Raw genomic sequence first — 16,316 nt, 5'->3', positions numbered from 1 at the left:
TTATGTAATTTCACTTAAAGTTTTTCATATTTCCACTAACGCAATTGTTTGTTAATTTCACATTTTGCATAAATTTTGCACATTTCACAATCACATTTTGCATAAATAGTAGCAAGTAAAAGCAATGTATGAAGTGAATATGTGAGGTGATTGACTGTACAGTAATGTATGGCGTTCAATAGAAAAGCATCTCACTCACAAGATCACACCGCAGCCAGATCTCATTCATACCGTCTGCTACAGGAATTAGCAACTTGATGTTGAATTTCTGAGCAGAGATGTTCACATCTGGTGTGACTTCACAGCCTATAGAGAAACAGCGGATGAGAAACAGTGCATATGTGGCAAACACGCTTTCTAACGGTGTGTGTGTGTGTGTGTGTGGTTCACCTCTCAGGTTCATCTGGAGCGCTGGCGTGCCGTGCGCCTCCTCGCGGCTCTTATAGCAGGAGATGGTGATGTCCTTGAACGTGCACCAGTACTGCTTGTATCCTTTCAGAGTGAGCTTCTTTGGTCTGAGGCACAAGCAAAAGTTAGTTAAAAATCAAAGGGGAATAACTTCCATGAGAGATTATTCTCTTCTGTTGAAAGAAAAGATCAGCTCTTCGACAATTTCTCTTTAAATTAAAGGCCATTAGGGTAAAAAACAAAACAAAAAATAAAAAAACAGCAAAAAATGCTTTTCTTACTTTGCTTTTGTTACTTTGTTCTTAATTTGTTTCCAGTCCAAATATTTAAAATATCTATTATGTCTTGTTTTCTAGGAAAATAAATCAAAATTAAGTGAGTTGTTGCTTAAAAAAAGCTAAAAGTTTCAAACAGAAACTAGATTATTTTTCTGACCCCATTGGCAGATCATTTTAAAACTCACTTAATTTTGATTTATATCCCTAGAAAAAAAGACATAATATCTTATGGCAGTTTACTACTTTAATAAATGCATCTTGATTTAAGAATGTTTAGATATTTGGACTGGAAACAAGACAAAAATACTACATAAGAAAAGCATTTTTTGCAGCATGTCCTTCAACAAAATACGAAAACATTATAAAAAGCTTCAGTGTGTAATTTATTTGCCACTAGCGTTTCAAACACTTCTCTTTGCCTACCATTGGTTGGTCAAACAGGGCTGGTCCACTCACAACATAGTTTGAGCCAATATTATGTCACATCAGACACTGGAATTAATTTAGTTGCCAATAGTGTTGTAGAAATGACAGCATTTACACTTTAAACAGACTAATGTTTATAGACAGTCTGGTCCCACTTTATATTAAAGGATTAGTTCACTTTTTAAAAAACTTTTGCTGATAATTTACTCACCCCCATGTCATCCAAGATGTCCATGTCTTTCTTTCTTCAGTCGAAAAGAAATTAAGGTTTTTGATGAAAACATTCTAGGATTTTTCTCCATGCAATGTAATGTATTGGGTACCAAACGGTTCAAGGTCAAAATGACAGTTTTAGTGCAGCTTCAAATGGCTTTAAACGACACCAGACGATGCATAAGGGTCTTATCTTGCGAAACGATCGCTCATTTCAAAAATAAATAAAAAAGTTTAAGTTTTATAAGCACAAATGCTCGCCTTGCTCTGTTGTGTAATGCACGTTTGTAACGTCACGTAATACACAATTACGTTCAAAAGGTCACGGTTGACGTAGCCGGAAGTAACGGTACAGAGTCAGTGTTTACCAATGTGAGGAAGGAGGAACATATACACATATTCAAATGTCTTTTTGTACGTTTTTTTTTTTTTAAATGCCCATTTCGTGTGCGTATCCTGGGTGTATTAATATTATAAAGGCAAAAAGAACTTTTTCGTCAGGACAGAAATTTGTAACTTTTCATAGATTTCCTATACACAATCCTGAGCGATTGAAACTGTGGCTGCTCGCGCTGCACTTGGATATCAACACACCTGCACATGCTATAATAAGTAATAGAGTGTGCAGTGATCACTTTTTCAACGACGATTTCAAACCCTCCCAGCAAGGAGATCGCCGTTATCTGAAAATGTCGGCTGTGCCCAGTACGTTTTTACAGCAAACGGAGGTATGTTTTTTTTTTTACTATATTAGATGTATTGACGTGTTTTTCTCGTCAATGTGTTTCATAACGTGTGAATGTTCCATCTCTCCATTCTCTTGGAGTCTCTTCCATCTGCCTAAATTCTTCCTCTGTGTATTCCGGTTCAAAAAGGTAGGGCAGGGCGAAAAACTCCATATCATCTTCTCCTCTAAGTTCAAAATCGTCCGACATTGTTGTTTTACCTTTTAATTACTTTTTTGTTAACGGCGTTTGACTTAGTTTGCGCGTTCAACTTGTAAACACTGACTCTGTACCGTTACTTCCGGCTACGTCAACCGTGACCTTTTGAACGTAATTGTGTATTACGTGATGATACAAACGTGCATTACACAACAGAGCAAGGCGAGCATTTGTGCTTATAAAACTTAAACTTTTTTATTTATTTTTGAAATGAGCGATCGTTTCGCAAGATAAGACCCTTATGCATCGTCTGGTGTCGTTTAAAGCCATTTGAAGCTGCACTAAAACTGTCATTTTGACCTTGAACCGTTTGGTACCCAATACATTACATTGCATGGAGAAAAATCCTAGAATGTTTTCATCAAAAACCTTAATTTCTTTTCGACTGAAGAAAGAAAGACATGGACATCTTGGATGACATGGGGGTGAGTAAATTATCAGCAAAAGTTTTTTTAAAAAGTGAACTAATCCTTTAAGTGGCTTTAACTACTATGTACTAACATTGAAATTAATAATTTGATACAATGGACTTATTGTGTACATATATGTTTTTACATTGTACTTATATTTTTAAAATACCTGCTTGTAATTACAGCGGTAATTAATTTATGTAATTACACTGTTTACCTGTCCCTTACACCTTAAACCACCCTTAAACCTACCCATACCAGCACACCTGTCCCTAACCTAACCCCTATCACACCTCAATAGCAGCAAAAGTATTTTACAGTACAACATGAACACAACAAGTACATTGTACTTACTTTTCTATGTAAGTACATAGTACTTAAAGCCACTTATATATAATATAAAGTGGGACCGACAGTCTACATACTAAATATGGCAACAGGCCTTTTTTTTTTTTTGCTTTACACTAAGGCATACGAGATAAAATAAAATAAAATAAAAAAAACCTCCATATTTTTCCAATTTCAACTCACTTGAAGACTTTTACATGGTCGGCCAGTTCAGGAATGGATGTGATGTCACCCTGAGAACACAAAGTGCATTAATAAAGTTATAAATAAAGTTGCCCAAACCTTATAGATCTCTTATAATCATGAACCACAGAACAGCTGCAAGTTAATGGCAGAAAAATTATCACAATACACTGTTGTAATATAATACAAAAAATGTGTTGTTGCGTAATGTCTGTTAGGATTAAACTCCAATTTAATCTGCAATATAATGCTATTCAATCACATGACTGTTTTATATTCCTTTATATGAATTTGATCTAATACTTAGAGACTATATTTGAAAGTAAAGGAAGTACATTATTATTGTTTTATTTATGCAGCCTTTACTCGTAATTAATGCTTCATGTGATGTATAACCTCATCTAATTCTAATGCTCTTTAATGTGATATGTTGTTTGTATTTGCATTTCTTTCACACAAAAAAGTGGTCAGACTGTGAAGTATTGCACATAGAGATGTGCTCCACTTTTTGACGATGAAACGTGCGTCAGAATGACACCATTTTTATTTTTTTATTTTTTATAAATCATAACAACCACATGCTATGTCCACTGCATTGACACAAGTTACAACGGAAGTTAGAAGTTACTTTTCAAAGCAGAAGTGTAATAAAGGCGTATAGTTGTGTGTGTGTGTGTGTGTGTCAGATACAGTGATGTAACAAAAAGTAGCAAGAATTTCTGCATGTGTCTGATCAAAGTGTGGTTGGTGGTGTGTGTGGTCTGTGACATTGTAAAGCACATTGGTCAACTTGTGTTGTTTTAATTGTGCTATATGTGGCGAAGACCCTTTGGGTCGAAACGTTGATCATTTTAAATAAATCCTTGGGAGCAGAAGTGTCAGTGTGCCGATTCTAGTTAATTTTGAACTGTATGTGACACTGGACCACATCACATGGGTCAATTTACTGAAATTGAGATTTAAACATCATCTGAAAGCTGAATAGATAAGCTTTCCATTGATGTGTGGTTTGTTAGGATAGGACAACATTTGGCCGACTATTAAAAATTAATAACAACTATTGAAAATCTGGAATCTGAGGATGCAAAAATCTAAACATTGAGAAAATCTCCTTTAAAGTTGTGCATTTATGTTCACGATTGTGCTGCATTCACTCACAAAAATACATGTTTTATATATTTACGGTAGGAAATTTACTAAATATCTTCATGGAACATGATCTTAATATCCTCATGATTTTTGGCATAAAAGAAAAATGGATAATTTTGACCCATACGATGTATAGTTGGCTATTGCCACAGATATACCCGTGCGACTCCAGACTGGGTTCTGTGATCAAGGGTCACAAATAAATAAAGTTGCGATCACTAATCTTCAGTACCAGCGTGTTGGACGTCTTTCCTCCCTCTAAGGTGATCTCCAGGTCTGAGAGCGCGGCATCGACCTCGTCCACCTCCTTCTCACTGTTGTTCATGTGATTGTCTGAAGACATGATGGACAGCTTGTTGATGTGGTACTGCAAAGAAAAACACACATCTAAATAAACACAGTCTTGCCATTTATTAATTCATCACATTGTAAATTAATTATTGCAATATTTAAAGGTACATTACGTAACTCTAGTGGTAAATAAACAAAACCGCATGAGTCTTGCGAAAGAACAAGAACTCTCTGAGACATGAGTTCATAATATACTCAATCATTATATCAATTGACCGTTCGCAAAGACCCGCCCCCCTTAGTTACTGTTGCTATGTCTGACAAGCCACGCCCCTCTCAGTGAAAAATACATTGCAGAGCAGAGAGACACTGACATACGCCGACAGACAGGACAGACCAGGTTACTTTTGATATTAAACAAAGTCTCACCTTTCAAATTTGGTCATTTTTTAAAGAAATTTAAACAATAAATACTGTTTTGTGGCTCTTTAATATGTCTGTTCGTGAACCGATCATCTCTTCCTTCTAGTTAATTTGTCTAGTCAGACAAAATGGCGGATGGTGAATTATTATTGGTCAGATCGCCTGTCAATCAAACTCCCTGCAAAGGGTCAATTTCGGACAAAAAGTTACATAGAGTCGCTTTAACCCTCTCCCACATCTAGCATTTTCTCACTTAAAACTGAATTTGTACAAGGAAATTTTAAAATGTTTACATTTATAACTTTTATGTGTTCTTTATGTAGCATTTTCATTAATTGGTTTTAAACTGTATGTCCTAAATTTCAGGACTGCCATCACTGGAACTCGTTTAAAATAAATGGACAATTAAACGGCTAATACAATATTTACTTTGACCTCGCGAGATGGACAAATATTTAGCCTTTTTCCATTTTGCATGCAACACTGTTATTTGATGATTTTTCCAATTAAATATAAGTGAATTTGTCACTAAAATGTTCATGTTAAACGTCCAAATTTTATTTAGATTTTAAACTGTTATGCGTTTGTGAAATTTAACATTTATATCATATTTGTTTTCAAATGTTCATGATTTGGTTTTCAATGGTTTTCACACATGCTGCAATTCTAGTAATTTTATTATTTTTTTTGCCATTTTTTGTCATTGTATTAGCTTATTATTATTAATTTTTAAATATTGCTATTTAGGTTTAATTTATTTTTATTTCAGTTTTAGTTTAGTTTTTTCTTCCTTTCCAGTTTAATAATGTTAGTGCTTCAACTTATTTCAGTTAAATGCCAAGGCAACATTTCTAATTTTCATTTAAGTTTATAACTAGTATATAAAGTGAACTGATTAATATATTATAACTAATATTTATATTTTATTTGAGCTTTATTTCAATTAACAGAGATGTTTTTAATAGTTATGGTTTACAATAATAACCCTTCTCATGAGATGAACAAACAACAAGTTTTGAAGGTGAAGCAACTTTATTTTCTGTACGAGCTTAAAGCCTGTGACTTCTTTCTTCTAATTAAAACTAGCGGTCAAGCGATCCCCGAGGCGCTGCGCTGAACAGCTGGACTACCCAAGCACACTCACTGATACGGGCAAACGCTCACTGATGACAGCTCCACTTTCAAAATGGAGGCCGGAAGGCATTTTCATGTCACCATTTCTCTGCTCGGATAAGAGTGGTTAGTAAGTGAATGACATGCCTATTTCTCTCAGCGGTTAACAGACTCGCTATACCGCTGGCTAAACTTAGACCTGCTGATGTTTGATGTTGACGAGCTCTTCTACCCGGAGACACGGACCATGAGCCAACCTCATACAGGCCAGGGTATATACAGGAGTTACATTTAATACCTTTTAAGACTCTTTCCATTCATTCTAAGTCCTCATCGCCACTTCAAGTTTTAACCGGTTACATCGGCGACACTTTAACTTACATTTACTATATATTGATTGTAAGATAGCACAACTAAACAGTCTTTGTTTGTGATAATTCCTTATCAATGCAACATAATTCAGAAGTGTGGGAACGAAGCAAAAGATAATTAATTGACAAATTAATACAATTCTTTGGACAAATATCCAAAATTTAAAGGTGCAGTGTGATTTTTAGCGGCATCTAGTGGTGAGGTTGTGAATTGCACCCAACAGAAGTTACAGTGGCCGACAGGAAAAGATGAGGTTTCTTTACAAAGATAAATTAAGAAATTAGCTTTACTCAATTATTCAGTAAAATTATGATTGTTACTTGTTCATCATCGTGTCAGTGTTTTATTCGCTTATTTTGCATGAAGAACAACATTGTGACGAAATGTGTTTTGTCCGCTCAGGGCCACTGTAGAAACATATAAAGGGACCCGCGGTGTGTGTGTAGATAGAAATGCTTAATTCTAAGGTAATAAAAACATAACGGTTCATTATGTAAGGTCTTTACTAGGGCTGTCAATCTTCCTCTATAATACTATTCGAATTTCATTCCTTATTTTATTTAATATTCGAATAATATTCGAATATTAAATGCTCAAATTCATCCTATTATTAATATTTGCGACATTTCACAGGCTTATGAATCGTCAATGCCACTATAGCATTTGGTTGTTGTTACACGTTCTGTCCACTAGAGGAACAGCTAACATTACAATGAATAAAAATTAATGACTTTAATTTGGCAACTTTAATGGACATTTTTCCACTGATCAGTTGTCTGCTGTTGTGTCAGAGTTTCACAACTCTGTCAGTGATTGTTGCGCGGCTAGGAACCGTGTAGCTACCATTGGCTCAAGCTCGTGAATACAATCTTTAAATCCAGACCCCTGCGTGATGTTGATCAGTCTCATATCTTTACAGATAAACCGTGTCAGTTTGTCAGTAATCGCCTTTTGGCAGACAGCTGGTAAGCCCCGTGATGAAGAGAGAGGCAGAAAAGAAGTAATTCTTGCCTGTTTTAGCAGCGGTTCCTTGGACAGATCGCCTAGTTTGTCAGGGTGTAGCGTTGTCAGATCACACCGTTCACACCGGACGCGAATAGAGTGTCAGGCGCGAGTGATTTCAATGTTAAGTCAATGCAAAGACGCGTTACGCTCTTGACGCGCGAATGGACAGTGGTCAAGCGTATAACTAGACGCGGCAGGCTAGAATTTGACGCGCTATTCGCGTCCGGTGTGAACGCACAGTAAGGTTGCAAGTTGAGGAGTGATATTTCATTCAGATTTAGCATATTCTGCAAATTGCCACTTCTTTATTTGTGATTTTCCCATTTATGATTTGAAATCCAAACACCTTCCACACATCGCTTCTCAAATTGTCAGGAGTGGTGATCTCCGTTTCCATGGAGACATTCCTCGCCGCCATTATTGACAGTATTGTTATGACGATGCAGCGTGGATAACGCGCACAATTGTGTTACGATTAAAAAATGTATTGTTTATCAGACGAAACAAAAGCATTTCATTTTCACATGCGTATGTAAGCCAAGTTGGCGAGAAAGGCAAGATTGCATATTATATATACAAAAAAAAGCAATATTCGAATAGTAACTTCAGCATTCGAATAGTATAGATTTTTTAAATATTCGAATTATATTCGAATTTTCGGAATTCGTTCCAACAGCCCTAGTCTTTACACACCACTCAAAACATCGTTATGTATATGATATTGCATTTCTATCAACAGATCCTCCTAAATATTACACAATGCATCTTTAATACCTTGGAAAATAGCATCTAACACTTTTTAAAGGCCTTAATTTCCTCTAAATTGATTTATCAACTTTGAATACTTTAAGACCCCGCGGACACCCTGTCATATCCACAGACACACAACGTGGACTGATGGGGAGGGACAGATCTGACTAATTTAAACTCGCAGTGCGTAAACAGAGAAAGTCGACACCACTGATACATCTCCAGAAATCCCTGCTGGAGAAACCCACACCTCCTTAGTACATCAGACTCTGGGTGGTCCTCCATGTCCCACCTCCCTGTAACAGACGCCCACTCTATATTTACATGATGTGAAGACAGTGAGGCGTCCGGAGGTGTTGTCACTCAACATTTACGAGGGTCTGAAATAGCAGGGTCATCGTTGGCCAAAGCCAAACGTTTGCACACTGCAGATGCGGCGCAGGCACAGAGCCCATCCAATCCATTACCAGGGCGAGAGGACCCGAGTGAAGACTGCAGGCTGTCAAACGCCGGGCTTACACTGCAATCCTAACAGTTCACATCAATCCTGCCATGGCTCTGACGTGCACATACCTGGAGCGCGGCGAACATCATCATCTCTTCCTCGGTGCATTCGATTTCCTCCAGTAGGATGGCCCACTTGGCCTGTTCGTACAGCTGGTTCACCCTGATGGCGTCATACTGCAGGAGAGTTAAAAACACACTCATGACATGCTCTGATCAGGAAACACAGCACACATAGGTGACCCTGGACCACAAAAATAATGCCGAAATGGGTCACATGGGTCATTTTTTTAAAATTGAGATTTATATATCACATGAAAGCTGAATAAATAAGCTTTCCATTGATGTGTGGTTTGTTAGGATAGGATAATTTTTGCCCGAGATACAACTATTGAAAATCTGGAATCTGAGGGAGCAAAAAAATTTAAACATTGAGAAAATCTCCTTTAAAGTTGTGCATTTATGTTCACGATTGTGCTGCACTCACTCACAAAAATACATGTTTTATATATTTACGGCAGGAAATGTACTAAATATCTTCAACATGATCTTAATATCCTAATGATTTTTGGCATAAAAGAAAAATGGATAATTTTGACCCAATGTATAGTTGGCTATTGCCACAGATATACCCGTGCGATTCCAGACTGGGTTTGTGATCCAGGGTCAAATATAGTTATTGAATTAAATATTTGTATAATAAACAATTGATGGACCAATACTTCCACCTCCAGCAACGACCAGAATCGTCACTATACCAGTGAAATATCGTTGATTTGCAACACGAGACGCCAAACCCGCTAAATTTAAATAGTCGGCAACAGACACCACAGCATTATTTGATGGCACTATTTTTATTAAACGACTTGCTTGAAAAATATAAAATAATAATAATAATTAACTTGAAAAAAATAATGTCTGCATCGTGGTCAATAGACAAGGTGGATATTGGATATTGCGACCAGGAATGAAAAAGTTTTTCAGCGACTATAACGCTCAGTCTAAAATCTATAATCACTTATGAAGCGGTAATAAACTGCAGTGGAAAAGCGCCATATGTGAACAGGGCCTAAAACAGGCAGTTATGACACCAAAATGTTAGATACCAGTGAAAATTGACAATTCTCTACTCCAATTTTGATCCGACAGCTAAAACTACTAGCCTCACTAATATACTTAAAAAAAAAAAATATTCAAGACAATTAAACAGTCAGTAATAAAATAAAAACAAATAATCAAATTACAAGTCAAGTCAAGTCAAGAATATTTGTATAGCGCTTTTCACAATACAGATTGTATCAAAGCAGCTTCACAGTATTAAATTAAAATAATAATGAAACGTCCATGTTTGGTAATGCTAGTCAATAGTATTTGTCATTGTAATAGTATAATTACAAGCAAAAGCACAAATAATTACAATATAACAAGGTTTTCAAGTTGGTCTAACAGTAGTTTTCAGGAACCGGGATACAACTATCCCGGTTCCACCAGCAAATAAAATTTGGTTTTATAATTTTATAATTTGGTTGTAAATAAAACCAGTAAGTTACAACCTAGCCTAGTTTTGACGTAAATGGGCAGTAAGATACTAAACACCTTATGACATGTGACATTCAGGAAACACAGCACATATATGTGAACAGGGCCTAAAACTAACTTTTTAGCCACACCTGCCAATGGCCGGTGACTTTAGAAAATTTACCGACATACATATTTTTTACCGGCCATGAAATAAACAGTGCTTTTCAGTTGTTGTTTTTTTTGAGGTTTTTAGGTCTGACAGAAGTTTTCAGGTTCAGAAATTTGATAAAGCAAGCAAATGTAAAATAACACTGCATAGTCTTTACTTTAAAAAATAAACATCTTTATAAAAGTTATTCAGTCAAGACCAGTGAGTGATTTTTTCTTTGTCTTTTGTCGTTTGATTAAGATAAAAACAGGCAGCAGGAATATTAGGCTGCTGTCACTTTAAGAGCGAACGCACGGATCTAATAGACTGATGCTGAACACATAATTTAATTTCTTAAACGTTTACGTTCATTTGAGACAACCGACTATGTTTACTAGGATACTCGCTATTTAATTACACAATTTTGTGTGAATTTGTCCGCTCAAGTGCAAGAAGACGTGATAAAAACCCAATAAGACGTGATAAAAACCCAGTTTAATATTCGTGCAATGTCATTGTTAGAATTCATAAAAATTTTACCAGCAACTGCCATTTCATATACTTGCCAACACTATACTTTTACTCGCATTTGACGCCTGGCGAATTTTAGGCCCTGTGTGTGAATAAAAGCCTGAATTAAACCTGTTCATCATGTAAAGTGATCATGTGTCTTCTGAAGACTTGGATTAAAGCACTCAATTCATGAATTTATTTTACAATCTCCTTATGGACGTTTTGGGTGAATGGACTTTCATTGGAGGGACAGAAATCTCTCAGATTTCATTAAAAATATGTTAATTTGTGTTACGAAGATGAACGAAAGTCTTATGAGTTTAAAACAAAGTAAATTATGACTTTTCAATGAATTTTAATTTTTGTGTGAACCAGCCATAGTATAATCTCATGGCAAAGTAACAGAAAGTAATATGTCTGGAGCACAAATGACTATAAGAGGTTTGTTCAAATAACAAGCAATAGTAATAATGATGTGTGAATAAACACGACTAATTAAAAGCTTTTACGTTAATGGCTTCCCACAAACATCTCGTATATGACTTCAATAATAGGCAATTAGCCAGTCAGTGTCGTGTGTATCTGGCACTGAAATAAGCATGATAACAATGTTGAGTTTTCAAACACAGGTCAGTGTGTTACCTTTGGGTTGAGGTCAAAGAAGCTGTGGTACTTGAACCGGAGTAGAAGAACCTCGTTCTCCTTCACATCCTGTTCCATCAGTGACCTGGAGGAGTCCAGCCACCTTCACAAACACATTCAGAGGAGCACAACATAAAGGGATAGTTCACCCAAAAATTAAAATTAGCCCGTGATTTACTCACCCTGAAGCCATACTAGGTGCATATGACTTCCTTCCTTCAGACGAATACAATCAGTTATATTAAAAATGTCCTGGCTCTTCCTAGCTTTATAATGGCAGTGAATGGGCACTATTTTTTGAGGTCCACACTAGGGATTAAGCAGGTTCATGCGCGTGCTGCTGCTAAACCGCGAAACAAAGCGAGCACGTTTTGTTTGGGACCATTTTACACCTTCATTATGACTAAGTTTGCGTGTTCATTCGCAGCCTTTGTTTTGTGCAAATGTAAGTTGTAATATTGTGTTTATTTAGTGTATGCCGATCTATATCTGATTTATCTAATATTGGATGCATCCCTTGAATGAACTCTGTAGTGCGCGTGATCAGCTTCAGCGCGCGGCTCAAACGGCACTGCACGACTATTAATGAGTATTGGCAGGACTGTCATATTACATAACATTATAAAGAGAACAATATTGTAATACAACATTGTGCATTATTTGGGTTTAGTTGCCGTGTCGTGTTGCTCCAGGAAGAGCGCGTCCACAACATGATCATTCTGAATGAATGGCACGTAACTTAGTTCAAGTTCACTTGTGCATTCGCGTCATTTTGTGCAGAAATAATTTGTAATATTATGTTTATTTTGAATATATCTGATGAATCTCATATAGGATGCTTTTCTTTGAGTTAAATAATGCGCTAGCAAACTAAGTGCTCCAGTTTAACGGTATATTCATTCAGCGCGCGCAGCTCAAACAGAAATGCACGACTAATAATAACGATGAATAATTTGGGACTGACATATTACACCACATGAGAACACTATTGTATTAAATGGTTGTGAATGCATTGGGTTTAGTTGCCGTGTTCAGTGCGGTGTTCAGGAAGAGCTCGTCCAGTCACACGTTCTGTACGCGTCTGAGGCGGCGGTGGTGGCGCGTTGTATTAGTAGTAGTAATTATATTTGATTATTAAATAATTAATTTCATTAAATTATCAATCACATCGAAACATTTTACAATCCTACTAGCCCTTTATTTAGATTAAAAACCATTCTCACTCATTTGGTGAGGAACATAGCGTTTTGAGCAGGATTTGCCGACCCTGTTGGCCGTCACTGCAGCAGACGCATATCAAGGCTAACGATTAATCGATTGTTAATTTAAACGACGATCGATCATGGGAATTTGTGAAAATTGACATCCCTAGTCCATACAAGTGCATCATATCCATCATTAAAGTGCTCCACATGGAAAAATATCCATATTTAAAACTTTATCAACTAAAATAACTAGCTTCCGGCAGACGGCCGTACGCAAGTCGACTTACGCCACAAGAGTAACACTCTTGTGATGCACTTTTATCATAGATAGATGCACTTTTATCATGATGAATAGATGCACTTTTATGATGAATAGATGCATTTTTATGATGAATAGATGCATTTTTATGATGAATAGATGCACTTTTATGATGGCTAGATGCATTTTTATCATGGATAGATGCACTTTTATCATGGATAGATGCACTTTTATGATGGATAGATGCACTTTTATGATGAATAGATGCATTTTTATGATGAATAGATGCATTTTTATGATGAATAGATGCACTTTTATGATGGCTAGATGCATTTTTATCATGGATAGATGCATTTTTATCATGGATAGATGCACTTTTATCATGGATAGATGCACTTTTATCATGGATAGATGCACTTTTATCATGCTAGATGCACTTTTATCATGGATAGATTCACTTTTATCATGATAGATGCACTTTTATCATGGATAGATGCACTTTTATCATGGATAGATGCACTTTTATGATGGATAGATGCACTTTTATGATGGATAGATGCACTTTTATGATGGATAGATGCACTTTTATGATGGCTAGATGCACTTTTATGATTGATAGATGCATTTTTATGATGAATAGATGCATTTTTATCATGGATAGATGCATTTTTATCATGGATAGATGCACTTTTATCATAGATAGATGCACTTTTATGATTGCTAGATGCACTTTTATGATGGCTAGATGCACATTTATGATTGATAGATGCATTTTTATGATGAATAGATGCACTTTTATGATGGCTAGATTCATTTTTATGATGAATAGATGCACTTTTATGATGAATAGATGCACTTTTATGATTGATAGATGCATTTTTATCATGGATAGATGCACTTTTATCATGGATAGATGCACTTTTATCATGGCTAGATGCACTTTTATCATGGATAGATGCACTTTTATCATGGATAGATGCACTTTTATGATTGATAGATGCACTTTTATGATGGACAGATGCACTTTTATCATGGATAGATGCACTTTTATCACAGATAGATGCACTTTTATCACGGCTAGATGCACTTTTATCACGGATAGATGCAATTTTATCACGGATAGATGCACTTTTATCATGGATAGATGCACTTTTATCATGGATAGATGCACTTTTATCATGGATAGATGCACTTTTATCATAGATATATGCACTTTTATCATGGATAGATGCACTTTTATCACGGATAGATGCACTTTTATCATGGATAGATGCACTTTTATCATGGATAGATGCACTTTTATCATGGATAGATGCACTTTTATCATAGATATATGCACTTTTATCACGGATAGATGCAATTTTATCACGGATAGATGCACTTTTATCATGGATAGATGCACTTTTATCATGGATAGATGCACTTTTATCATGGATAGATGCACTTTTATCATAGATATATGCACTTTTATCATGGATAGATGCACTTTTATCATAGATAGATGCACTTTTATCATAGATATATGCACTTTTATCATGGATAGATGCACTTTTATCATAGATAGATGCACTTTTATGATGGATAGATGCACTTTTATGATGGATAGATGCATTTTTATCATGGATAGATGCACTTTTATCATGGATAGATGCACTTTTATCATGGATAGATACACTTTTATCATGAATAGATGCACTTTTATCATGGATAGATGCACTTTTATGGACTTCAAAACAGAAATGCCATTTACTGCCATTATAAAGCTTGGAAGAGCCAGGACGTTTTTAACATAACTCTGATTGTATTTGTCTGAAGGAAGAATGTCATATACACCTAGGATGACTTCAGGGTGAGTAAATCATGGGTGAACTATCCCTTTATACCCTGAATCACAGAGTCTTCGCAGATCAGATCTGCCCCAACTTACCCCTGGTTGATCTTGGCCTTGTCCAGGAGGGACTGTGGTTTGTACATCTTGACCAGAATGTCTGGCGAGGTGATGGGCTGGCTGACAGCAAGGATGCTGGGATTGCCTTCGGACAGGGGACTGTCTCCAAACCAGGCCGTGGTGGGGGACAGAGGGCTGCCGTCCCGGGAGTCATAGGTAGGCGTCATGGTCTTGCTGTAAAGTCCGGGACTAGAATAGATGCTCCCTGAAATGAAACACGACTGTCAGTAAACGCCTAAAACAGGCGGCACCCCATTCTCATGAAAAGCCAGACGCAGGGCTGGGCAGAATGACATATAGCATATTAGGGCTGTGAAACGATTAATCACATCCAAAATAAAAGTTTGTGTTTACATAATATATGTGCGTGTACTGTGTATAATTATTTGTATATATAATTACACACACATGCATGTATATATTTAAAAAAAATATTTGCATTATATATAATATATATATATTTTATATATAAATAAGATTTTTTTTTTTTTATATATACGTGCATGTGTGTGTAATTATATATACAAAATAATTATACACAGTACACACACATATATTATGTAAAAACAACTTGTATTAAAACACAAGCTTTTATTTTGGATGCAATTAATTGTTTTACAGAAATGTGTCAACCAGTAGAGTACGATTTAGTTTTGTAAACATGATGTAAATGTTGGTTATTTGTGCTCTTCGAGCGGTTGCAATTTGATCCTTCACATTTCCGGGGTTCTCAGAACGGGAAGTCATCATAGTTGTGTGTAAACTTCTTTAGTAATGAAAATGGAAACTAAAAAAATATATATAGTAAACTAAAAAAAACACAATGTCTCATTGATTTGAAGAGAGAAAGATGTCAAATTTGCCGCCACATAGAAACACTGTCGCAGGGTTACCGGTAACTAGTTTTCTGTAATTTAATGCAATTTAAAGTACCGTAATACAACACAAAACATAGAGTAAAAAATGTACATTAATTAAAAAAAGGAAAAAATATTAAAATATAGAAAAAAAGCTAATTTACAATAACTGTAAAGGTTGTGTGAAAAAAGTCCAAGTATATATATAAAGGCTAGATAGTGTGCATATATTTGCTATATTGAGTGTCCTTTATAATGTTTCTACACTGATGTCATTTGTTATGAACAATATTTTTTTGCTTTGCCTCCATTATATTCTGAATAAAAAGATAAAGAATTGCAGATTATAATATTAAACTAGATTAAATTGACATTTTTACATTGTTATAAAACAAAACATTTGAAT

The 16,316-nt window shown here is 35.7% G+C and overlaps 1 protein-coding gene across 4 annotated transcripts in view; it reads right to left on the bottom strand.

Annotated features, from left to right (window-relative positions):
- fermt2 (FERM domain containing kindlin 2) overlaps positions 1-16,316 on the bottom strand; it is an 81,368-nt gene that overhangs the window by 15,819 nt on the left and 49,233 nt on the right. For all 4 annotated transcript variants that reach the window (XM_079633072.1, XM_079633070.1, XM_079633073.1 and 1 more), the window contains 7 exons: positions 15,033-15,258; positions 11,642-11,744; positions 8,887-8,994; positions 4,592-4,726; positions 3,211-3,260; positions 391-515; positions 200-306 (listed from right to left, as the gene is read on the bottom strand). In XM_079633072.1, the coding sequence (XP_079489198.1) occupies positions 200-306; positions 391-515; positions 3,211-3,260; positions 4,592-4,726; positions 8,887-8,994; positions 11,642-11,744; positions 15,033-15,258 (854 nt within the window). The remainder of the gene's footprint in view (positions 1-199; positions 307-390; positions 516-3,210; positions 3,261-4,591; positions 4,727-8,886; positions 8,995-11,641; positions 11,745-15,032; positions 15,259-16,316) is intronic.

The sequence above is a fragment of the Phoxinus phoxinus genome (genome assembly GCF_949152265.1).
Source record: "Phoxinus phoxinus genome assembly, chromosome: 13".
Classification (NCBI taxonomy): Eukaryota; Metazoa; Chordata; class Actinopteri; order Cypriniformes; family Leuciscidae; genus Phoxinus; species Phoxinus phoxinus.
The sequence above is the reverse complement of the archived record's forward strand: the minus strand, read 5'-3'. Positions and strand labels throughout refer to the sequence as shown.